This window comes from Oncorhynchus tshawytscha, linkage group LG33 (genome assembly GCF_018296145.1).
Source record: "Oncorhynchus tshawytscha isolate Ot180627B linkage group LG33, Otsh_v2.0, whole genome shotgun sequence".
Lineage (NCBI taxonomy): Eukaryota > Metazoa > Chordata > Actinopteri > Salmoniformes > Salmonidae > Oncorhynchus > Oncorhynchus tshawytscha.
In genome coordinates, this window is record NC_056461.1 from 46,035,726 (window position 1) to 46,062,188 (window position 26,463).

Below are 26,463 nucleotides of genomic sequence, written 5' to 3' on the forward strand. Positions count from 1 at the left end.
CTATCTCTCAGTGAAGTCCTTGGGGAAAGGGAGGTTGTTTGTGGCTCGGGCTGGGAGCGGGGGCTGGCTGCTGCCTGGGACCACCCTGGCTGGGATCGGAGGGGGCCGGGAGAGGAATGTGGAGGTCAAGGTGGTGGAGCCAGTGGCCCAGTGTGGGTCAGAGTCGAAACCAGAGCAGGAAAACTGAGTCTGGGTGAGAGATGGGGGAGGTGGAAGCAGTTGGGGGAGGTGGAAGCAGTTGGGGCTGCTGGTGGAGCCTTGGCTGGGACGGGGAGGACTGAATCATCATCAAAGGTCACCCACAGCTGGGCCCGAGGGGGGAGGAGGGGGCTGGGGGGGGGCTAGGGGGGGGAGGGGGAGACAGGGGGGGGTAGGGGGGGGTGGAGGAGGGAGGAGACAGGGGGAGGGCAGGGGTGGAGGAGGGAGGAGACAGGGGGAGGGCAGGGGCTGGAAGAAGAGGGCGAGAGAGAGGAAGAGCCAGGGGGAGCATAGGGGCAGGGAGAGAGGGAGCAGTCAGGAGAGGGAGCGCTGGAGCAGGGATGAGGGGGGTCATCGATGGGCCAAGCAGGGACATTGTCCGGTGGAGCGATGGAGGGGGTGCAGGTGCCCCTGGCGTCATGTTGGGGGCAAAAGCTGGGAACGGGGCTGGGGTAGGGGAGAGGGGCTGGGTGAAGGCAGACATGGTCCTGTCGAGACCAGGCCTTGAGGCCTTCTGCTGGGCAAGGAAGTCAGGTGTCAGGGAGCGCCTCTGACCCTGCTGCACCAGAGGACCAGTGAAGGGGTTGGTGCTGTTGGGACGGGCTGGGACCGGATCACTCAGGAAGGGGTTGGGAGAGCCCCGCTGCAGGGCCTCCTGGGACCTACTTCGAGATGGGACCGGGGGAGGGGGGAGGAGAGACCGGGTGAGGGAAGGGGGGAGGATGGAGGAAGAGGAGTTGTCGAAGGCCTGCAGGGTGGACAGAGGGGTGGAGTGGAGGGATGAAGGGAGGGTAGGAGCTGAGTGTAAGGAGGAGTTCCTGGTCAGTGATTGGGTGTTGAGCCAAGAGGCGGAGAGGTCAGAGGTGAGTGTGTCAAAGGGTTCGGGCTTCCATTGTGCTTCTCTTTGGATTCCATTCACCCCATTGATCTAGAGGGGAGAAAATGACACCGGAGTCACCAAATCAGAGCCAAGGTTGGGAAAAAGCTGAACCAATGGCAGTTTATATTGATGTAATGAGGATATAAGTAAATGGAATGTAAGCGTAGGAGGGACGTTTCAGCAGTAAGAGCTCTCTTGTTATAACATGCAACAAGTCTACTTTAATAACCTACGACTACACTTAACCAGCTATACTATATTCCACACAAAGTACTAGTATACCTAACCAGTGAAAGGACTAACCAGGTGACCGTTGGCTGCATTGCCATTGGACCACACATTAAATATAAAACACGATACATCAGGAAGTCATTCCATATCAACACAGGAAGTGGTCCATTTCAACGTGTTGATCAAAGGCAGGACATATGTAAAGGAACGTTGATGTGTTGAAGGAAGGTCAACACAAATTCGGGGGTAGATTACCAGGCTAGATGTGGCACATATGTAAAGGAACGTTGATGTGTTGAAGGAAGGTCAACACAAATTCGGGGGTAGATTACCAGGCTAAACGTGGCCGACATGCATTGATTGGACTGAACTGGCAAAACATCTCGTTATTTTTAAGGTCAGATGTGTGGATTGTCATGCTGGCCACGTAAAAACAACAGTTTAAACAACAACAACAACCCTTTTTACCAGTTGATGAACATATAAACCCACTGTTATTAGATTTGTGATGGGCTAGGAGACACGATCAAATAAACACCTACAGATGGATCGAGGCAGAAATCAACTAAAACGTGAAGCAGGTGACTAATGTATGGGAGTAGGGAGACTCAAATCACACCCTATTCCCTAGTTAGTACACTACTTCAGACAAGAGATAAAGGCCCAAAGTAGTGTACTATCTAGGGATAAAGGTCCAAAGTAGTGTCCTAAGGATTAGGGTCCAAAGTAGTGTACCATCTAGGGATTAGGGTGTGATTTGAGACTTGGGTCATACACTGGACTAGAGGACTCAGTGACAGAGGTGCTATGGAGAGAAACAAGGAGGAGTTTAATATAGAGGAGGCAATGGTATACCTGTCACCCAGAGGGCTGCTCCGGCTTGGAGAGAGAAGGAGAGAGAGGGGGAGAGAGGGAGAGAGATGGAGAGAGAAGAACACTTACACACCTATATAACTGTAGCAAAGCTGTGTAAGGGACAGAGAAAGGAGAGAACGAGAGAAAGCCAGAGAGAGATAAAGACAGAGAGAGATAGACAGAGAGAGATAAAGACAGAGAGAGATAGACAGAGAGAGATAGACAGAGAGAGATAAAGACAGAGAGAGATAAAGACAGAGAGAGATAGACAGAGAGAGATAAAAGACAGAGAGAGATAAAGACAGAGAGAGAAAGATAGAGATAAAAGAGTAGCCAATTGTTTTGTGCATGTACCATCTACTTGTTATTTCCCTCATGTCATGTGTTCCTGTAACATTATACCATGACATACAGTAGCTAATAAACTAGACATCTCCTTTATCCACATTTTATTGTGTTACAAAGTGCGATTAAAAGTGATTAAATTGTCATTATTTTGTCAATGATGTAAACAAAATATTCTAAATGTCAAATTGGAAGATTTTGTATTCATTTTTTTTAATGAATATATATTTGGTCTTTTTGTTTTAGGTTATTGTCCTACTGAAAGGTGCGTTAAAGGAAGCAATTATTTGGATCTGCATAAGCGTTTGAATTTAGGCCAAAAAGTGTCTTCCTTGGCCGTGTTTTTCTTGTTGCAGTATTACTTTAGTGCCTTGTTGAATGTTTAGGAATATTTGCATTCTTCTTTTCACTACTATTATTTTCACTGTTATTATTGTGGAGTCACTACACTGTTGTTGATCCATCCTCGAGTTTTCTACCATCACAGCCATTAAAATCTAGCTGTTTTAAAATCGCCAACGGCCTCATTGGTAACCTCCCTAAGCAGTTTCCTTCCTCTCCGGCAGCTCAGTTCAGAAGGACGACTCTATCTGTGATGCGTCTGGGTGGTTTTAATACGTCATCATTATTAACTTGACCATGATTAAAGAGATATTCTGATTTGTTATTGTTACCCATCCACCAATCACTGAGACTTTCAAAAAGCTCTCTGGTCTTTGTACTTTAAGGAGGGACCTGACAGATGTTGAATGTTTGGGGGACGGAGGAAGGGGTCGTCAATAAAAACATAATGTCAACACCTATTTATCCACCCAGAGTGAGTCCATATAGCTTATTATGTCATTTGTTAAGCCTAGTTTTACTTCTGAACTAATCAAGGCCTTTAAACAAAGGAGCTGAATATTTATACAACGACTAGATTGGAGTCATTACATTCTAATTTAAAAGGTGCAATATGTAGAAACATCCTAATGTCCGTTTGTGACAAAACAAGTTATGTATAGTGTAGAGAATCATGTAGAGAATCATTGTGTCATCTAAACTGCTGTGATATCTTTCCAAAAGCCAAAAAATATTATATTTTCAGCTGTTTGTAGCTGGGGTACAAAACAGTAAGTAAAAAAACGCAAAAACAAAACTTAGGAACGGGAAGCAGAGAAATAGCGCACGTACAACAGAGTTTTCCCTCATAGCCTGGTTCCTCTCTAGGTTTCTTCCTAGAGTTCTGGCCTTTCTAGGGAGTTTTTCCTAGCCACCGTGCTTCTACACCTGCATTGCTTGCAGTTTGGGGGTTTTAGGCTGGGTTTCTGTACAGCTCTTTGAGATATCAGCTGATGTAAGAAGGGCTTTATAAATACATTTGATTTGATCTTCATCCAAGTCACAACAACAGACAGTCAGTCTATTCTTTGAACTTTTTCTTGCCACTGTAGAACAGATCTACCACTTCTTAGACTGGTTTTCAATGAGAATGACAGATCTATTACTCACATTTCTATGTGAATTTTGTCGGATCGCCCAAAATTGTGGCATATTGCAGTGTTGGTTGGTATTAACCTCTATGTTGTCATGGTAACTATATACAGAGTGTTGGTATTAACCACTATGTAGTCATGGTAACTGTACACAGAGTGCTGGTATTAATCTCTGTTGTCAGGGTAACTATATACAGAGTGTTGTTATTTACCACTATGTTGTCATGGTAACTGTATACAGAGTGTTGGTATTAACCTCTATGTTGTCATGGTAATTGTATACAGAGTGTTGGTTGGTACTAACCTGGGTTGCAGGGGCATTCTCTGTAGTGGTGGTCTCAGGGGGCAGGACATGAGAGGAACGGGAGCGGGGAGGGGGCTTGGGGGAGGACAGCCCCTGGGGGGCCACAGCCCCGGTAGCCCCTAGCCCTGCTCCGGCCTGTGTGGGCAGCATTGGAGCAGCCATTTGGGGCTGCATGGGAGCCTGCATGGGTGGCTGGGCTTGAGGGGCAGACTGGGGCTGCATGGGAGGCTGCATGGGTGGCTGGGCTGGAGAGGCAGACTGGGGCTGCATGGGAGCCTGCATGGTTGGCTGCATTGGGGCAGCCATGGTTGGTTGCATGGTTGGTTGCATGGTTGGTTGCATGGGAGCCTGCATGGGAGGCTGGGCTGGAGTGGCAGACTGGGCCTGCATGGGAGGCTGCATGGGTGCCTGCATGGGAGGCTGCATGGGTGGCTGCATGGGAGGCTGGGCTGGAGAGGCAGACTGGGGCTGCATTGTTGGCTGCATCGGGGAGGGGACATGTCTCACTGGAGGGGGTCCGGAAGGAGGGGGGCCTGCAAGACAATGTTACAGAAGACTTAGACAGAGAGACAGTCTTCATAAAGAATGAATAGCTACATTTAATAGTCCAAGAATGTCCCGATCCCAGATTACCCCTTTAAACAGTTATGAGTGTACAGCAGCGGTTCCCAATCTCGGTTTCCTGGTTCTGGGAACAGCATGGGGAGTACATATTGTTGTTGTTGTTGTTCTAAACAGCTGATTTAAATAATCAAATCTTGATGGCGAGTTGATGAGGGTCCCCAGGACCGAATTTGCGGGAACGCCGGTTTACAATGTGACATCTGGACTTCTCAAATCACAGTCTAGGAAGATTTCAAATAAAAAACAAATACTATTTGAAGCCAGGTGTGGTTGATAGTGTGAGGGCTCCAGGCTGCGTCTCACCCAGGGGCAGGTCGGTGGGTTTAGGCTGGGCGTCAGGGCCAGGTCTGGGAGCTCCAGGGTGAGTGTCTGGGGTGGGCCGTGGAGCCCCCGGTGCCTCTGGGGTGGGTCTGGGAGCACCTGGGTGGGCAGGACGCGCCTGGGGGGTCACACTGATCACCCCAGCCCTCTGAGGCATGTTCTGGAGGGAGAGAGAGAAATAAAGGATGTGGGGAGAGGGAGAAGGAAGAGAGAGAGAGGTGAAGAGAGAAAGAGAGAGGAGAGAGAGGTGAAGAGAGAGAGAGAGAGGTGAAGAGGGAGAGAGAGAGGAGAGAGGTGAAGAGGGAGAGAGAGAGGAGAGAGGTGAAGAGGGAGAGAGAGAGAGAGGTGAAGAGGAGAGAGGTGAAGGGAGAGAGAGAGAGGAGAGAGGTGAAAGAGGAGAGAGGTGAAGAGGGAGAGAGAGAGGAGAGAGGTGAGAGGGAGAGAGGAGGAGAGAGGTGAAAGAGAGAGAGAGGTGAAGAGGGAGAGAGAGAGGAGAGAGGTGAAGAGGGAGAGAGAGAGGAGAGAGGTGAAGAGAGAGAGAGAGAGGTGAAGAGGGAGAGAGGTGAGGGAGAGAGAGAGGAGAGAGGTGAAGAGGGAGAGAGAGAGAGAGAGGTGAAGAGAGAGAGAGAGAGGTGAAGAGAGGAGAGAGGTGAAGAGGGGAGAGAGAGAGAGGTGAAGAGAGGTGAAGAGGGAGAGAGAGAGAGAGGTGAAGAGGAGAGAGAGAGAGGAGAGAGAGGTGAAGAGGGAGAGAGAGAGGAGAGAGGTGAAGAGGGAGAGAGAGAGAGAGAGAGAGAGAGGTGAAGAGAGAGAGAGAGAGGAGAGGTGAAGAGAGAGAGAGAGAGGTGAAGAGGAGAGAGAGAGAGAGAGAGAGGTGAAGAGAGAGAGAGAGAGAGAGGTGAAGAGAGAGAGAGAAGGAAGAGAGAGAGAGAGAGAGGTGAAGAGGAGAGAGAGAGAGAGAGGTGAAGAGAGAGAGAGAGAGAAGAGAGAGAGGGAGAGGTGAAGAGAGAGAGAGAGAGAGGGGAGAGAGAGAGAGAGAGAGAGGTGAAGAGAGAGAGAAGGGAGAGAGAGAGAGAGAGAGAAGAGAGAGAGAGAGAGAGAGAGAGAGGAAGAGAGAGGGGGGAAGAGAGAGAGAGAGGAAGAGAGAGAGAGAGGTGAAGAGAGAGAGAGAAGAAGAGAGAGAGAGAGGGGAAGAGAGAGAGTGAAGAGAGAGAGAAGAGAGAGAGAGAAGGAAGAGAGAGAGAGAGAGAAGAAGAAGAGAGAGAGAGAGAGAAGGAAGAGAGAGAGAGAGAGAAGGAAGAGAGATTGGGAGAGAAAGACCGGTAGAGACAGAAAGAGAAGTTCACAGTCCATCTAAACGTAGTATCTTCAGAGCATATTCAATCTGCTTGGACAGACATATTGATCTTTAACACTCACCGGTCTGGGCAGGCCTCCAGGACCTGATTGGACACGACCTGGAACAGAGACATATGATTGACAACCAGAACAACCAATGGCTGAAGGTGTCCATTCACTGTTGTTTCATCACAAATGGTAAAATGCCCACTATTGGATTTCTGTCAATGACATGATATACAGCTGTAGGCTGGGATCAGTACTATACAGCTGTTATTCTATTGGCTGGGATCAGTACTATACAGCTGTTATTCTATAGGCTGGGATCAGTACTATACAGCTGTTATTCTATAGGCTGGGATCAGTACTACGGATCTGTTATTCTATAGGTTGGGATCAGTACTATACAGCTGTTATTCTATAGGCTGGGGATCAGTATTCTAGGCTGGGACAGCTGATCTGTTATTCTATAGGCTGGGATCAGTACTACGGATCTGCTATTCTATAGGCTGGGATCAGTATCATCTGTTATTCTAGGCTGGGATCTGCTATTCTATAGGCTGGGATCAGTACTATACAGCTGTAGGCTGGGATCAGTACTATACAGCTGTTATTCTATAGGCTGGGATCAGTACTACGGATCTGTTATTCTATAGGCTGGGATCAGTACTATACAGCTGTTATTCTATAGGTTGGGATCAGTACTATACAGCTGTTATTCTATAGGTTGGGATCAGAACTACGGATCTGTTATTCTATAGGCTGGGATCAGTACTATACAGCTGTTATTCTATAGGTTGGGATCAGTACTATACTATATACTATGTAGGGAACTTTTGATGTTTTTTTGACGTTTTTTACAACTTTTTTTAAATTGTAATTTTTTGTGTGACTGTGTGTACGTGCTGATGATTTACAAACCAATTTCCCCTTGGGGATTAAACACTTATTTCTTATCTTACGCTATGATAAGGCCTCACTAGCATAGCAACATGTGTGGAGATAATGTGTAAATCATTTATCTATCTTCTGTCTGTAAACTTCTGGTGTCAGCACCACTTCCCCATGTATGTAATCATTAGCCAAACAGTTGCAAAACATTCCCGTTGCAACTTTAAAACAAGAGTTTCTATTGGACAAAAAAAATATATACCTTCCTTGTTCAGTTCGCTTTTGTTAAGAAACAGTTTTGCAACAGAATCGGTACAATGAATACACCCCAGGTCCCTGTAAATGAAACTCTGTAAACAAAGGTGATTCTGATTCGCTAACCAAGCAACAAGATGATGTTTCAACAAAGAGATACAACAGAGACATTTTCAAATCTGGACCTCGAAGTCAGTTCCACTGCTTTTTTATTTTATTTTTGTGTGGTTTTTTTTTTTTTTTTTTTCATTTTAAATTCTTTCCCCCTCGAAATCAGGGACCAATTTTGGACCTGGGACATCAGGAGAGGGTATAATTAATTATTAGGTATAACAGAAAATCAAAAACAAACAGAAAAGCAGCAGTTGTCCTGCCTTCGTAGTGTAGAGTTGAATATCCTTGTTCTAGAACATTCAATAATATAGAAGGGACTTCCTGGATGCTTCTATAGGAGACGCCCAGTGCTTGATTTGGACTGAAATAGGTGCTGATACTCATTTTGGATGCCAGTAACTGTTTATATTTATTAGGTACAGGAATTACACAATACATTTGAGGTAATATTCTATGAGCTGTGTAAGAATTAGAGCAGTAGAAACATTGAGGTGCTGGTTACGCAGCTCTGGTGACCTCCGGTGACCTCCGGTGAACTCCTGCCCAAGTCAAGCACTGGCGATGCCATGATCACATGGGTAGCCCATTCATACATTATTTACCTTCACTGCCCCTTCTGGCCATCGCTGGCCACGAGATGTCAAGACAAGTGAAACATTACATGGAATTTTAGTCATTTAAAAGACACTCTTATCCAGAGAGACTTACAGTCATAGTCAGTACATTCATCTTCAGATAGCTAGGTGGACCAGTCATAGTCAGGACATTCATCTCCAGATAGCTAGGTGGACCAGTCATAGTCAGTACATTCATCTTCAGATAGCTAGGTGGACCAGTCATAGTCAGTACATTCATCCAGATAGTCAGTACATTCATCTTCAGATAGCTAGGTGGACCAGTCAGTACATTCATCTTCAGATAGCTAGGTGGACCAGTCGGTCAGGACATTCATCTTCAGATAGCTAGGTGGACCAGTCAGTCAGTACATTCATCTTCAGATAGCTAGGTGGACCAGTCAGTCAGTACATTCATCTTCAGATAGCTAGGTGGACCAGTCATAGTCAGGACATTCATCTCATTCAACATTCATCTCCATTCACTATTATATAGCCATGCTATAAGGCAGTGTTTCTGTTACCACTCTGTTACCACTATTATATAGCCATGCTATAAGGCAGTGGCACTTGTCCTTAACTTTATTCAGTTAAACAACTCATCACCAATCATTAGATTTGAATCACGAGTGAGAGTGCAAGGGCAAAAAACTAAATGTGCCCCCTCGGGGTCCCCAGGACCAGCCCCCCCTCCTTGGGATCCCCAGGACCAGCCCCCCTCCTCGGGGTCCCCAGGACCAGCGGGGTCCCCCCCCCTCCTCGGGGTCCCCAGGACCAGCCCCCTCCTCCTCGGGGTCCCCAGGACCAGCCTCCCCCTCCTCGTGGTCCCCAGGACCAGCCCCCTCCTCCTCGGGGTCCCCAGGACCAGCCCCCCTCCTCGTGGTCCCCAGGACCAGCCCCCCCCTCCTCGGGGTCCCCAGGACCAGACCCCCCCTCCTCGGGGTCCCCAGGACCAGCATTGAGAAAGTAGGTGTTGTTATAACAGTCTCATCACTACTCACCTGAGGCAGGTCTAGCGAGCGCAGGGCTTTTTTGTCCTTCGCCGGCAGAAGCAGCACAAAGGAAACCAGACTTTAACATTAGGTTACTTTTCATTACAAACCACTGTGTGTTACCTACCTACCGGTTCACCCTACCGGTTCAACCCTACCGGTTCAACCCTACCGGTTCAACCTACCGGTTCACCCTACCGGTTCAACCTACCGGTTCAACCTACCGTTACACCCTACCGGTTCACCCTACCGGTTCAACCTACCGTTACACCCCGTTCACCCTACCGTTACACCCTACCGGTTCACCCTACCGTTACACCCTACCGGTTCAACCTACCGTTACACCCTACCGGTTCAACCTACCGTTACACCCTACCGGTTCACCCTACCGGTTCACCCTACCGGTTACACCCTACCGGTTCACCCTACCGGTACACCCTACCGGTTCGCCCTATCGTTACGCCCTACCGGTTACGCCCTACGGTTACGCCCTACCGTTACGCACTACCGTTACGCCCTACCGTTACACCCAACCGTTACGCCCAACCGTTACGCCCTACCGTTTCGCCCTACCGTTTCGCCCTACCGTTTCGCCCTACCGTTACGCCCTACCGTTTCAACTACCGTTACACCTTACCGATTCAACTACCGTTACGCCCTACCGTTTCAACTACCGCTACACCCTACCGTTACGCCCTACCGTTACACCCTACCGTTTCAACTACCGTTACACCCTACCGCTACACCCTACCGTTTCAACTACCGTTACGCCCTACCGGTTCACCCTACCGGTTCACCCTACCGTTACGCCCTACCGTTTCAACCTACCGTTACGCCCTGCCGTTACACCCTACCGTTACGCACTACCGTTTCACTCTACCGTTACGCTCTACCGTTACGCCCTACCGATACGCCCTACCGTTTCACCCTAATGTTACACCCTACCGGTTCACCCTACCGTTTCAACTACCGCTACACCCTACCGGTTCAACTACCGTTACACCCTACCGTTACACCCTAATGTTACACCCTACCGTTTCAACTACCGTTACACCCTACCGGTTCAACTACCGTTACACCCTACCGTTACACCCTACCGTTACACCCCAATGTTACACCCTACCGTTTCAACTACCGTTACACCCTACCGTTCAACCTACCGTTACACCCTACCGTTACACCCTACCGTTACGCCCTACCGGTTCAACCTACCGTTACGCCCTACCAGTTCAACCTACCGTTACGCCCTACCGGTTCAACCTACCGTTTCACCCTACCGTTACACCCTAATGTTACACCCTACCGGTTCACCCTACCATTACGCCCTACCGTTTCTACTCCTCATCCAGGAATAACCAAAGACACAGCCTAAGCCTGAGGTTATTAACCTCTCCTCAGGGACCCCCAGCTGTTCCATGTATCTGACCTATTCCAGAACAGGCACCCCTGATTCAACTTGTCAACTCCTCATCCTCAACCCCATGACTAGATGAATCAGGGTGAACAACAACAATTGTAAAATGTCTTGAGGACCCCCCTCCGAAGAGAGTTATTAAAACCACTGGCCTCATCTCAGGTTACATCCTACTATCAAAGAGTAAAACGGACAGAAGGGACCTGGTCCTGGTTGATTCTAGAAGAGATTCTCTGATCACATTACAACGCTACTTCACAAAAACACAAGCTATTCTAAAATAGGCTGAATCACAAATTCACTATACCTCAATAAGGAACACTTAAGACTAGCCTATACCTCAATAAGGAACAACACATAGACTAGCCTATACCTCAATAAGGAACAACACATAAACTAGCCTATACCTCAATAAGGAACAACACATAGACTAGCCTATACCTCAACACTAACACATTAAATTCTACTCTCAGAGTAACCAGACACAAGGCTATTTCTGTTATAATTCTATTGGACAAATCATAGAGTTGAGATAGAGGACTCACTTGCCACAAAGTCTGTTTTAACAATGTTGCCATTGAGGACTGCCAACATCTCAGTTGTCTGGATGGTCACAGGGGACATTGTGGCAAAGATGTGCCATTTATCCAACTCTTTGTGTAGAAACCGTGATCACATGACGTGAGTAACCCATCTAGATCTACAGACGTGTTACCTTCGCTGCCCCTCCTAGCCAGAGCAGGGCTTAGTGTATTTTCTCCAGAATATTCTCCAAAGTCTTAAAAAGTGGAGGAACGTAAAACACAGGGCTCAAAATGAAGGACAAGACAGAACTACAATACAACACTGTTATGATGATGAGGCTGGGGCTAACTGATGATGAGGCTGGGGCTAACTGATGATGAGGCTGGGGCTAACTGAGGATGATGATGAGCTAACTGATGATGAGGCTGGGGCTAACTGAGATGATGAGGCTGGGGCTAACTGATGATGAGGCTGGGGCTAACTGAGGATGATGATGAGGCTGAGGGGGCTAACTGATGATGAGGCTGGGGCTAACTGATGATGAGGCTGATGATGAGGCTGGGGCTAACTGATGATGAGGCTGGGGCTAACTGATGATGAGGCAGCTGGGGCTAACTGATGATGAGGCAGGGCTAACTGATGATGAGGCAGGGCTAACTGATGAGGCTAAATTATGATGAGGCTGGGCTAACTGATGATGGGGCTAACTGATGATCAGGCTGGGGCTAACTGATGATCAGGCTGGGCTTAACTGAAGATGAGGCAGGGCTAACTGATGATGCGGATAGGCTAATTGATGATGAGGGTAACTGATGTGGCTAAGAGGCTAGGCTAACTGATGTGGCTAAGAGGCTAGGCTAACTGATGTGGCTAAGAGGCTAACTGATGTGGCTAAGAGGCTAGGCTAACTGATGCAGCAATATTCTGTGCCAGGCCTTTTATTCCTGTGTAACTGTGCTTCCTGTGTAACTGTGCTTCCTGTGTAACTGTGCTTCCTGTGTAACTGTGCTTCCTGTGTAACTGTGCTTCCTGTGTAACTGGTGTTAACCACCTTAAAAGGTTTCCTAATTCCACACTGAAATCAAACTCAGTTTCCAAGGGCTGGTTTCCTGGACAGATACATATTAAGATTATCCACTGAATGTGCTTCTTAGTCCGAGACTAGGATTTAATCTGTGTCCGGGAAACCGGCCCCTAGACTTTTACCATACCAGAGAGCATGAAAATGAGTGGCAATTTAACAAACAAAAACCAATCAACAAATCTCCACACCATCTGCACGAATAAGCCACGTCAACCACCATTACACCACCACCGTAAACTAGTCTGTCACCACAGTAACAGCTACAGGTCTACTACAATAAAGCCACCATACGGTACGAACACAGCAGAGGGTGATATCACAACATCGATCAGTCTGGCACAAAGCCATTTTACCTCCCATGTCTCTTCTCCCGGGCATGGGGCTTAGGCCTCCTTCAAGCAGGAAGGAAGGGGTGACGTTAACAGTGTTAACCCCCTTCATCAATTACAGTTCCTGAAGTGTTTCTTTTACCAAGACGGGTATGGACGTTGTTAGGATCTCATTGTTCATTCTAGACGTCTAATATGTAAACTAGTTACCAGAACATGGATAGAGAAACACATTTCACCAGAAAAAAAATCATATTCAACCATCTGAATCATCATAAACCTCAAATTGGTCCAAATATATTTCATTGGGGATGCACATAGTAGTAGGAGAACAAGGTCAACGTGGTGTGAAGGGGTATATCGAGACAGCCAATACCTGATGGAGGAGGAGGGCGTTGAGGAGGAGCAGGTCGGGCTGGCGGGGCGTTGGGGCGAGGAGGAGGGGGGCGTTTAGGCTCCAGGGCCTGAGGAGCACCAGGCTGGAAATCCACTGGAGTCCCTGGGAAAGAGAGAGAGAGAGACAAAGAGACCGAGAGAGACAGAGAGCGAGAGACAGAGACCGAGAGAGAGAGACAGAGAGCGAGAGACAGAGAGCGAGAGACAGAGAGCGAGAGACAGAGAGCGAGAGACAGAGAGCAGAGACAGAGAGCGAGAGACAGAGAGCGAGAGACAGAGAGCGAGAGACAGAGAGCGAGAGACAGAGAGCGAGAGACAGAGAGCGAGAGACAGAGAGAGACAGAGAGACAGAGAGAGAGACAGAGAGAGAGAGAGAGAGACAGAGAGAGAGAGACAGAGACCGAGAGAGACAGAGACCGAGAGAGCGAGAGACAGAAAGCGAGAGACAGAGAGAGAGAGACAGAGAGCGAGAGAGACAGAGAGAGAGAGACAGAGAGCGAGAGACAGAGAGCGAGAGACAGAGAGCGAGAGACAGAGAGCGAGAGACAGAGAGCGAGAGACAGAGAGCGAGAGACAGAGAGCGAGAGAACGAGAGCGAGAGACAGAGCGAGAGAACGAGAGCGAGAGACAGAGAGAGAGAGAACGAGAGAGAGAGACAGAGAGAACAATCAATGTTATGCACCAGTGTCTCTCATTCCTAGTCCTGCATTACAAATTTCATTTTTACCAGACTGGAATTTATAATATTTTTTTTCACAAATGTATTTCACAAACACACAGCAACTGGGACACAAACTATTAAGCTGGTTTGAGGTTGTGTGTGAATTGCCTAGTTCAGAACACAGCTCAAATGGCATAAGAGGCTGGGAGTATTGGTCTAATCAGTAGATCTGAGGAACTGAACACGGACACTCTGGTGTAGATAAAGACACTGCTAACTAAACACCAAACCAGCAGACAGGCACGAAGACAGCTACCTATACACGGGACCCTGTGTTTTACCTGCTGGGGGAGGGACTTAACACTGTTTTACCTGTTGGGGGAGGGACTTAACACTGTTTTACCTGCTGGGTCAACGCTAGTTCTCCTGCTGGGGGAGGTACTTAACACTGTTTTACCTGCTGGGGGAGGGACTTAACACCGTTTTACCTGCGGGGGGAGGGACTTAAAACCTCTTAAGTCGACCCTACTTTTTCGAACATTCTGTTAAAAATCGCACAACATTTCGGCGTCCTGCTACTCATGCCAGGAATATAGTATATGCATATGATTAGTATGTGTGGATAGAAAACACTCTCACGTTTCTAAAACTGGTTAAATCACCGCTGTGACTATAACAGAGCGTCTGTTTCATCGAAAAGCGCAAGAAAAACTAATCACTGAAAACTGAAAAAAATATCCATGTGCCACTTGCATGTATTGTTCAAGGGGCACGAAATTAAATAGGGCCGAGATTGCAAGTCCTACAACTTCCACACGATGTCACCACTCTTGTCAATTGCCTTCTAGTTGTTTCTTGGTCAAACGAGGAAGAGAGACCACTTTCCATCCGGTCTCCGACAGGACGTTATGGAAGAGAGATTTTGGAAGATGATTTGAAGACGTGGAGCTATTGAATACACATCGCCTCGTGATCAATTTGATAGATTATTAACGTTTACTAATACCTAAAGTTGGATTACAAAAGTATTTCGAAGTGTTTTGTGAAAGTTTATCGTCGACTTTTTTTTTTAATTTTAAAAAATGACGTAGCGTTTTGAAACGGTCTTTTTTCTGAATCACACAGTTTCCATAGATGGATATTTTGGGTATATATGGACCGATTTAATCGAAAAAAGACCCAATAGTGATGTTTATGGGACATATAGGAGTGCCAACAAAGAAGCTCGTCCAAGGTAATGAAAGTTTTATATTTTATTTCTGCTATTTGTGTAGCGCCGGCTACGCTAATTCTTTTGTTTACGTCGCCTTCAGGTATTTCGGGGTGTTGCATGCTATCAGATAATAGCTTCTCATGCTTCTCATGCTTTCGCCGAAAAGCATTTTAATAATCTGACTTGTTGGCTAGATTCACAACGAGTGTAGCTTTAATTCAGTGCCCTACATGTGTGTTTTGATGAACGTTTGAGTTTTAACGAGTGCTATTAGCATTTGGCGTAGCGCATTTGCATTTCCAGATGCCTAGATGGGACGTCTGCGTCTCAGGTCGACGCAAGAGGTTTAAACACCGTTTTACCTGCGGGGGGAGGGGCTTAACACTGTTTTACCTGCGGGGGGAGGGGCTTAACACTGTTTTACCTGCTAGGTCAATGCTACTTCTCCTGCTGGGGGAGGGACTTAACACTCCTGAAAGAGCACAATGACAATGTTCATTTATATCAGTAAACCTTATATATATATCCTTATATATATATATATGTCCTTATTATTATTATATCCTATATACCCATCTATATATATACCCATCTATATATATACCCTTCTATATATATATATATACCCTTCTATATATACCCTTCTCTATATATACCCTTCTATATATATATATACCCTTCTATATATATACATACCCTTCTATATATACATACCCTTCTATATATACATACCCTTCTATATATATATACCCTTCTATATATATATATACCCTTCTATATATATATATATATATACCATCTATATATATATATATATATACCCTTCTATATATATATACCCTTCCATATATATACCCTTCTATATATATATACCCTTCTATATATATATATATATATACCCTTCTATATATATATACCCTTCTATATATATCCTTCTCTATATATACCCTTCTATATACAGTACCTTGCGAAAGTATTCGGCCCCCTTGAACTTTGCGACCTTTTGCCACATTTCAGGCTTCAAACATAAAGATATAAAACTGTATTTTTTTGTGAAGAATCAACAACAAGTGGGGCACAATCATGAAGTGGAACGACATTTATTGGATATTTCAAACTTTTTTAACAAATCAAAAACTGAAAAATTGGGCGTGCAAAATTATTCAGCCCCTTTACTTTCAGTGCAGCAAACTCTCTCCAGAAGTTCAGTGGGGATCTCTGAATGATCCAATGTTGACCTAAATTACTAATGATGATAAATACAATCCACCTGTGTGTAATCAAGTCTCCGTATAAATGCACCTGCACTGTGATAGTCTCAGAGGTCCGTTAAAAGCGCAGAGAGCATCATGAAGAACAAGGAACACACCAGGCAGGTCCGAGATACTGTTGTGAAGAAGTTTAAAGCCGGATTTGGATACAAAAAGATTTCCCAAGCTTTAAACATCCCAAGGAGCACTGTGCAAGCGATAATATTGAAATGGAAGGAGTATCAGACCACTGCAAATCTACCAAGACCTGGCCGTCCCTCTAAACTTTCAGCTCATACAAGGAGAAGACTGATCAGAGATGCAGCCAAGAGGCCCATGATCACTCTGGATGAACTGCAGAGATCTACAGCTGAGGTGGGAGACTCTGTCCATAGGACAACAATCAGTCGTATATTGCACAAATCTGGCCTTTATGGAAGAGTGGCAAGAAGAAAGCCATTTCTTAAAGATATCCATAAAAAGTGTTGTTTAAAGTTTGCCACAAGCCACCTGGGAGACACACCAAACATGTGGAAGAAGGTGCTCTGGTCAGATGAAACCAAAATTGAACTTTTTGGCAACAATGCAAAATGTTATGTTTGGCGTAAAAGCAACACAGCTCATCACCCTGAACACACAATCCCCACTGTCAAACATGGTGGTGGCAGCATCATGGGTTGGGCCTGCTTTTCTTCAGCAGGGACAGGGAAGATGGTTAAAATTGATGGGAAGATGGATGGAGCCAAATACAGGACCATTCTGGAAGAAAACCTGATGGAGTCTGCAAAAGACCTGAGACTGGGACGTAGATTTGTCTTCCAACAAGACAATGATCCAAAACATAAAGCAAAATCTACAATGGAATGGTTCAAAAATAAACATATCCAGGTGTTAGAATGGCCAAGTCAAAGTCCAGACCTGAATCCAATCGAGAATCTGTGGAAAGAACTGAAAACTGCTGTTCACAAATGCTCTCCATCCAACCTCACTGAGCTCGAGCTGTTTTGCAAGGAGGAATGGGAAAAAATGTCAGTCTCTCGATGTGCAAAACTGATAGACATACCCCAAGCGACTTACAGCTGTAATTGCAGCAAAAGGTGGCGCTACAAAGTATTAACTTAAGGGGGCTGAATAATTTTGCACGCCCAATTTTTCAGTTTTTGATTTGTTAAAAAAGTTTGAAATATCCAATAAATGTCGTTCCACTTCATGATTGTGTCCCATTTGTTGTTGATTCTTCACAAAAAATACAGTTTTATATCTTTATGTTTGAAGCCTGAAATGTGGCAAAAAGGGGGCCGAATACTTTCGCAAGGCACTGTATATACCCTTCTATATATATATATATATATATATATATATATATATATATATACCCTTCTATATATATATACCCTTCTATATATATATACCCTTCTATATATATATATACCCTTCTATATATATATATATATACCCTTCTATATATATATATATATACCCTTCTATATATATATATATACCCTTCTATATATATATATACCCTTCTATATATATATATATACCCTTCTATATATATATATACCCTTCTATATATATACCCTTCTATATATGTCCTTAGACGTGTGTGTGTGTGTGTGTGTGTGTGTGTGTGTGTGTGTGTGTGTGTGTGTGTGTGTGTGTGTGTGTGTGTGTGTGTGTACCTTGCGGTGGTCCAGCAGAGCGTGGGGCAGATCGGCTGGGTCTGCTGGGGGCAGCTGGTTCTCCGTGGGTGGGGGAGTGAGAGGGGCTGCCCCGTGGGGAGGGGGAGGGGGAGGAGAGGGGCCCGGGGCCTGCGCCGGGCTGAAGGTGTTGGGGGAGAATATCCTCCACCTCCTCATCCACATCACCTGGTGGAAAGACACACAGAGAGAGAAGTCACACACACACACACACACACACACACACACACACACACACACACACACACACGGATCTACCAAGACAGAAAGCCTCGCTAGGAAAAGCCCATTGACTTGCCTATAGGTGGACTGTTACGGTGGGCTGTTCCTCGGCATAGTGCTCTCTCTTTACTTACTATACAGCTTGGAAGAAGGCAATATGGAGGATGAATTTAACCAGTCATCCTGTCCCATATCAGCCTTCTTAAACCCCTCATCCCTTACCCTCCATATCGTAGTCATCCTCTCCCCTCCCTTACCCTCCATATCGTAGTCATCCTGTCCCATATCAGCCTTCTTAAACCCCTCATCCCTTACCCTCCATATCGTAGTCATCCTCTCCCTCCCTTACCCTCCATATCGTAGTCATCCTGTCCCATATCAGCCTTCTTAAACCCCTCCTCCCTTACCCTCCATATCGTAGTCATCCTGTCCCACATCAGCCTTCTTAAACCCCTCCTCCCTTACCCTCCATATCGTAGTCATCCTCTCCCATATCAGCCTTCTTAAACCCCTCCTCCCTTACCCTCCATATCGTAGTCATCCTCTCCCACATCAGCCTTCTTAAACCCCTCCTCCCTTACCCTCCATATCGTAGTCATCCTGTCCCATATCAGCCTTCTTAAACCCATCCTCCCTTACCCTCCATATCGTAGTCATCCTGTCCCATATCAGCCTTCTTAAACCCCTCATCCCTTACCCTCCATATCGTAGTCATCCTCTCCCCTCCCTTACCCTCCATATCGTAGTCATCCTGTCCCATATCAGCCTTCTTAAACCCCTCATCCCTTACCCTCCATATCGTAGTCATCCTGTCCCATATCAGCCTTCTTAAACCCCTCATCCCTTACCCTCCATATCGTAGTCATCCTGTCCCATATCAGCCTTCTTAAACCCCTCATCCCTTACCCTCCATATCGTAGTCATCCTGTCCCATATCAGCCTTCTTAAACCCCTCATCCCTTACCCTCCATATCGTAGTCATCCTGTCCCATATCAGCCTTCTTAAACCCCTCATCCCTTACCCTCCATATCGTAGTCATCCTCTCCCCTCCCTTACCCTCCATATCGTAGTTATCCTCTCCCATATCAGCCTTCTTAAACCCCTCCTCCCTTACCCTCCATATCGTAGTCATCCTCTCCCATATCAGCCTTCTTAAACCCCTCATCCCTTACCCTCCATATCGTAGTCATCCTCTCCCACATCAGCCTTCTTAAACCCCTCCTCCCTTACCCTCCATATCGTAGTCATCCTGTCCCATATCAGCCTTCTTAAACCCCTCATCCCTTACCCTCCATATCGTAGTCATCCTGTCCCATATCAGCCTTCTTAAACCCCTCATCCCTTACCCTCCATATCGTAGTCATCCTGTCCCATATCAGCCTTCTTAAACCCCTCATCCCTTACCCTCCATATCGTAGTCATCCTGTCCCATATCAGCCTTCTTAAACCCCTCATCCCTTACCCTCCATATCGTAGTCATCCTGTCCCATATCAGCCTTCTTAAACCCCTCATCCCTTACCCTCCATATCGTAGTCATCCTGTCCCATATCAGCCTTCTTAAACCCCTCATCCCTTACCCTCCATATCGTAGTCATCCTGTCCCATATCAGCCTTCTTAAACCCTCATCCCTTACCCTCCATATCGTAGTCATCCTGTCCCATATCAGCCTTCTTAAACCCCTCATCCCTTACCCTCCATATCGTAGTCATCCTGTCCCATATCAGCCTTCTTAAACCCCTCATCCCTTACCCTCCATATCGTAGTCATCCTGTCCCATATCAGCCTTCTTAAACCCCTCATCCCTTACCCTCCATATCGTAGTCATCCTGTCCCATATCAGCCTTCTTAAACCCCTCCTCCCTTACCCTCCATATCGTAGTCATCCTGTCCCATATCAGCCTTCTTAAACCCCTCCTCCCTTACCCTCCATATCGTAGTCATCCTGTCCCATATCAGCCTTCTTAAACCCCTCATCCCTTACCCTCCATATCGTAGTCATCCTCTCCCCTCCCTTACCCTCCATATTGTAGTCATCCTGTCCCATATCAGCCTTCTTAAACCCCTCATCCCTTACCCTCCATATCGTAGTCATCCTGTCCCATATCAGCCTTCTTAAACCCCTCATCCCTTACCCTCCATATCGTAGTCATCCTGTCCCATATCAGCCTTCTTAAACCCCTCATCCCTTACCCTCCATATCGTAGTCATCCTGTCCCATATCAGCCTTCTTAAACCCCTCATCCCTTACCCTCCATATCGTAGTCATCCTGTCCCATATCAGCCTTCTTAAACCCCTCATCCCTTACCCTCCATATCGTAGTCATCCTGTCCCATATCAGCCTTCTTAAACCCCTCATCCCTTACCCTCCATATCGTAGTCATCCTGTCCCATATCAGCCTTCTTAAACCCCTCATCCCTTACCCTCCATATCGTAGTCATCCTCTCCCCTCCCTTACCCTCCATATCGTAGTTATCCTCTCCCATATCAGCCTTCTTAAACCCCTCCTCCCTTACCCTCCATATCGTAGTCATCCTCTCCCATATCAGCCTTCTTAAACCCCTCATCCCTTACCCTCCATATCGTAGTCATCCTCTCCCACATCAGCCTTCTTAAACCCCTCCTCCCTTACCCTCCATATCGTAGTCATCCTGTCCCATATCAGCCTTCTTAAACCCCTCATCCCTTACCCTCCATATCGTAGTCATCCTGTCCCATATCAGCCTTCTTAAACCCCTCATCCCTTACCCTCCATATCGTAGTCATCCTGTCCCATATCAGCCTTCTTAAACCCCTCATCCCTTACCCTCCATATCGTAGTCATCCTCCATATCAGCCTTCTTAAACCCCTCATCCCTTACCCTCCATATCGTAGTCATCCTGTCCCATATCAGCCTTCTTAAACCCCTCATCCCTTACCCTCCATATCGTAGTCATCCTGTCCCATATCAGCCTTCTTAAACCCCTCATCCCTTACCCTCCATATCGTAGTCATCCTGTCCCATATCAGCCTTCTTAAACCCCTCATCCCTTACCCTCCATATCGTAGTCATCCTGTCCCATATCAGCCTTCTTAAACCCCTCATCCCTTACCCTCCATATCGTAGTCATCCTGTCCCATATCAGCCTTCTTAAACCCCTCATCCCTTACCCTCCATATCGTAGTCATCCTGTCCCATATCAGCCTTCTTAAACCCCTCCTCCCTTACCCTCCATATCGTAGTCATCCTGTCCCATATCAGCCTTCTTAAACCCCTCCTCCCTTACCCTCCATATCGTAGTCATCCTGTCCCATATCAGCCTTCTTAAACCCCTCCTCCCTTACCCTCCATATCGTAGTCATCCTGTCCCATATCAGCCTTCTTAAACCCCTCCTCCCTTACCCTCCATATCGTAGTCATCCTGTCCCATATCAGCCTTCTTAAACCCCTCCTCCCTTACCCTCCATATCGTAGTCATCCTGTCCCATATCAGCCTTCTTAAACCCCTCATCCCTTACCCTCCATATCGTAGTCATCCTGTCCCATATCAGCCTTCTTAAACCCCTCCTCCCTTACCCTCCATATCGTAGTCATCCTGTCCCATATCAGCCTTCTTAAACCCCTCATCCCTTACCCTCCATATCGTAGTCATCCTCTCCCCTCCCTTACCCTCCATATCGTAGTCATCCTGTCCCATATCAGCCTTCTTAAACCCCTCATCCCTTACCCTCCATATCGTAGTCATCCTCTCCCCTCCCTTACCCTCCATATCGTAGTCATCCTGTCCCATATCAGCCTTCTTAAACCCCTCATCCCTTACCCTCCATATCGTAGTCATCCTCTCCCCTCCCTTACCCTCCATATCGTAGTCATCCTGTCCCATATCAGCCTTCTTAAACCCCTCCTCCCTTACCCTCCATATCGTAGTCATCCTGTCCCACATCAGCCTTCTTAAACCCCTCCTCCATATCGTAGTCATCCTCTCCCATATCAGCCTTCTTAAACCCCTCCTCCCTTACCCTCCATATCGTAGTCATCCTCTCCCACATCAGCCTTCTTAAACCCCTCCTCCCTTACCTTCCATATCGTAGTCATCCTCTCCCATATCAGCGTCCTCGGCCAGCAGAGAGGAGCTGGCGGAAGTAGGGACAGATCCACAGATCCTCTCTACACTCATCTCCTCCTCCAGACTCTTAATCCAACCTGAACTCTTCAGACGGATGTCTATCACCTTACCCAGAACCTACACACACACACACACACACACACACACACACACACACACACACACACACACACACACACACGCACGCACAGAGAGCACGCACAGAGAGACACGCACGCACAGAGAGAGACACGCACGCACAGAGAGAGACACGCACGCACAGAGAGAGACACGCACGCACAGAGAGAGACACGCACGCACAGAGAGAGACAGAGCACAGAGAGAGACACGCACGCACAGAGAGAGACACGCACGCACAGAGAGAGACACGCACGCACACAGAGAGAGACACGCACGCACAGAGAGAGACACGCACGCACAGAGAGAGACACGCACGCACAGAGAGAGACACGCACGCACAGAGAGACACGCACGCACACAGACGCACAGAGAGAGACACGCACGCACAGAGAGACACACACGACACAGAGAGAGACACGCACGCACAGAGAGAGACACGCACGCACAGAGAGAGACACGCACGCACAGAGAGAGACACGCACGCACAGAGAGAGACACGCACGCACAGAGAGACACACGCACAGAGAGACACACACAGAGAGACACACACGCACAGAGAGAGACACACACGCACAGAGAGACACACACGCACAGAGAGAGACACACACGCACAGAGAGAGACACACGCACAGAGAGAGACACACACGCACAGAGAGAGACACACGCACAGAGAGAGACACACACGCACAGAGAGACACACACGCACAGAGAGAGACACACAACACACGCACAGAGAGAGACACACGCACAGAGAGACACACACACACGACACACGCACAGAGAGACACACACGCACAGAGAGAGACACACACGCACAGAGACACACACGCACAGAGAGAGACACACACGCACAGAGAGAGACACACACGCACAGAGAGAGACACACACGCACAGAGAGAGACACACACGCACGCACAGAGAGACACACGCACAGAGAGACACACACGCACAGAGAGAGATATTACAATGCAGCTCAGTGTGCACAGAAGAGACACGCACGCACAGAGTCCCAGTGTGTTGCTGTGAGACACGTTGCACAGAGTGATATTACAATGCAGCTTCTCAGTGTGTGAATCAACGTTGTCCCAGTGTGTTGCTGTGACGTTGTCAGAGTGTGTTGCCGTGACGTTGTCAGAGTGTGTTGCCGTGACGTTGTCAGAGTGTGTTGCCGTGGCGTTGTCAGAGTGTGTTGCCGTGGCGTTGTCAGAGTGTTGCCGTGGCGTTGTCTCAGTGTTGCCGTGGCGTTGTCTTAGTGTTGCCGTGGCGTTGTCTTAGTGTTGCCGTGGCGTTGTCTTAGTGTTGCCGTGGCGTTGTCTTAGTGTTGCCGTGGCGTTGTCTCGGTGTTGCCGTGGCGTTGTCTCAGTGTTGTCGTGTATCTGTATGCTCAGTGTAAGGTTGTGTGCTCACCGTGGAGGCGCTCAGAGACAGGGCAGCCAGAGCAGAATAACCCTCTAGAAACGTCACCCACATCTTCTCCTCTACAAACCTAGACAGGAGAGACAATTCAGGGTGTTAAAAGAGATGTCTGGAATGGATGTGATTGATCCTCATAAAAGGAACGGATTACATTATAAGCAAGACAGCAAAAAGTGAGCAAGTTAACTAAGAAGGGCTGTCCAACCCTGTTCCTGTAGGTTTTAACTCCAACCCTGTTCCTGTAGGTTTTAACTCCAACCCTGTTCCTGTAGGTTTTAACTCCAACCCTGTTCCTGTAGGTTTTAACTCCAACCCTGTTCCTGTAGGTTTTAACTCCAACCCTGTTCCTGTAGGTTTTAACTCCAACCCTGTTCCTGTAGGTTTTAACTCCAACCCTGTTCCTGTAGGTTTTAACTCCAATCCTGTTCCTGTAGGTTTTAACTCCAATCCTGTTCCTGTAGGTTTTTCCAACCCTGTTCCTGTAGGTTTTAACTCCAACCCTGTTCCTGTAGGTTTTAACTCCAACCCTGTTCCTGTAGGTTTTAACTCCAACCCTGTTCCTGTAGGTTTTAACTCCAACCCTGTTCCTGTAGGTTTTAACTCCAACCCTGTTCCTGTAGGTTTTAACTCCAACCCTGTTCCTGTAGGTTTTAACTCCAACCCTGTTCCTGTAGGTTTTAACTCCAACCCTGTTCCTGTAGGTTTTAACTCCAACCCTGTTCCTGTAGGTTTTAACTCCAACCCTGTTCCTGTAGGTTTTAACTCCAACCCTGTTCCTGTAGGTTTTAACTCCAACCCTGTTCCTGTAGGTTTTAACTCCAACCCTGTTCCTGTAGGTTTTAACTCCAACCCTGTTCCTGTAGGTTTTAACTCCAACCCTGTTCCTGTAGGTTTTAACTCCAATCCTGTTCCTGTAGGTTTTAACTCCAACCCTGTTCCTGTAGGTTTTAACTCCAACCCTGTTCCTGTAGGTTTTTCCAACCCTGTTCCTGTAGGTTAACTCCAACCCTGTTCCTGTAGGTTTTAACTCCAACCCTGTTCCTGTAGGTTTTAACTCCAACCCTGTTCCTGTAGGTTTTAACTCCAACCCTGTTCCTGTAGGTTTTAACTCCAACCCTGTTCCTGTAGGTTTTAACTCCAATCCTGTTCCTGTAGGTTTTAACTCCAACCCTGTTCCTGTAGGTTTTAACTCCAACCCTGTTCCTGTAGGTTTTAACTCCAACCCTGTTCCTGTAGGTTAACTCCAACCCTGTTCCTGTAGGTTTTAACTCCAACCCTGTTCCTGTAGGTTTTAACTCCAACCCTGTTCCTGTAGGTTTTAACTCCAACCCTGTTCCTGTAGGTTTTAACTCCAACCCTGTTCCTGTAGGTTTTAACTCCAAACCTGTTCCTGTAGGTTTTAACGCCAACCCTGTTCCTGAGGTTTTAACTCCAACCCTGTTCCTGTAGGTTTTAACTCCAACCCTGTTCCTGTAGGTTTTAACTCCAACCCTGTTCCTGTAGGTTTTAACTCCAACCCTGTTCCTGTAGGTTTTAACTCCAACCCTGTTCCTGTAGGTTTTAACTCCAACCCTGTTCCTGTAGGTTTTAACTCCAACCCTGTTCCTGTAGGTTTTAACTCCAACCCTGTTCCTGTAGGTTTTAACTCCAACCCTGTTCCTGTAGGTTTTAACTCCAACCCTGTTCCTGTAGGTTTTAACTCCAACCCTGTTCCTGTAGGTTTTAACTCCAATCCTGTTCCTGTAGGTTTTAACTCCAACCCTGTTCCTGTAGGTTTTAACTCCAACCCTGTTCCTGTAGGTTTTAACTCCAACCCTGTTCCTGTAGGTTTTAACTCCAACCCTGTTCCTGTAGGTTTTAACTCCAACCCTGTTCCTGTAGGTTTTAACTCCAACCCTGTTCCTGTAGGTTTTAACTCCAACCCTGTTCCTGTAGGTTTTAACTCCAATCCTGTTCCTGTAGGTTTTAACGCCAACCCTGTTCCTGTAGGTTTTAACGCCAACCCTGTTCCTGTAGGTTTTAACGCCAACCCTGTTCCTGTAGGTTTTAACTCCAACCCTGTTCCTGTAGGTTTTAACTCCAACCCTGTTCCTGGAGAGATAAACCTCCTGTAGGTTTTAACTCCAACCCTGTTCCTGGAGAGAGAACCTCCTGTAGGTTTTAACTCCAACCCTGTTCCTGGAGAGAGACCCTCCTGTAGGTTTTAACTCCAACCCTGTTCCTGGAGAGATAAACCTCCTGTATTTGGGATGCAACCTAGTAGGCTTAAGGGTTAGATTTAGGGTTAGTGGTTAGGTTTAGGGGTCAAGGTAAGGGTTAGTGGATAGGTTTAGGGGTCAAGGTAAGGGTTAGTGGTTAGGTTTAGGGGTCAAGGTAAGGGTTAGTGGTTAGGTTTAGGGGTCAAGGTAAGGGTTAGTGGTTAGGTTTAGGGGTCAAGGTAAGGGTTAGTGGTTAGGTTTAGGGGTCAAGGTAAGGGTTAGTGGTTAGGTTTAGGGGTCAAGGTAAGGGTTAGTGGTTAGGTTTAGGGGTCAAGGTAAGGGTTAGTGGTTAGGTTTAGGGGGTCAAGGTAAGGGTTAGCGGTTAGGTTTAG

At 47.0% G+C, this 26,463-nt stretch overlaps 1 protein-coding gene across 1 annotated transcript in view; it reads right to left on the reverse strand.

Moving 5' to 3' along the window:
• Positions 1-26,463, reverse strand: part of synj1 (synaptojanin 1) — a 94,506-nt gene continuing 68,043 nt past the window's right edge. Inside the window, exons 23-34 of the mRNA XM_042311242.1 lie at positions 23,865-23,943; positions 22,289-22,454; positions 17,989-18,174; positions 13,163-13,285; positions 12,811-12,849; positions 9,444-9,479; positions 8,431-8,454; positions 6,650-6,687; positions 5,216-5,393; positions 4,289-4,821; positions 420-1,126; positions 1-262 (exon numbers count right to left, since the gene is read on the reverse strand). Coding sequence (XP_042167176.1) covers positions 1-262; positions 420-1,126; positions 4,289-4,821; positions 5,216-5,393; positions 6,650-6,687; positions 8,431-8,454; positions 9,444-9,479; positions 12,811-12,849; positions 13,163-13,285; positions 17,989-18,174; positions 22,289-22,454; positions 23,865-23,943 — 2,371 coding nt within the window. The remainder of the gene's footprint in view (positions 263-419; positions 1,127-4,288; positions 4,822-5,215; positions 5,394-6,649; positions 6,688-8,430; positions 8,455-9,443; positions 9,480-12,810; positions 12,850-13,162; positions 13,286-17,988; positions 18,175-22,288; positions 22,455-23,864; positions 23,944-26,463) is intronic.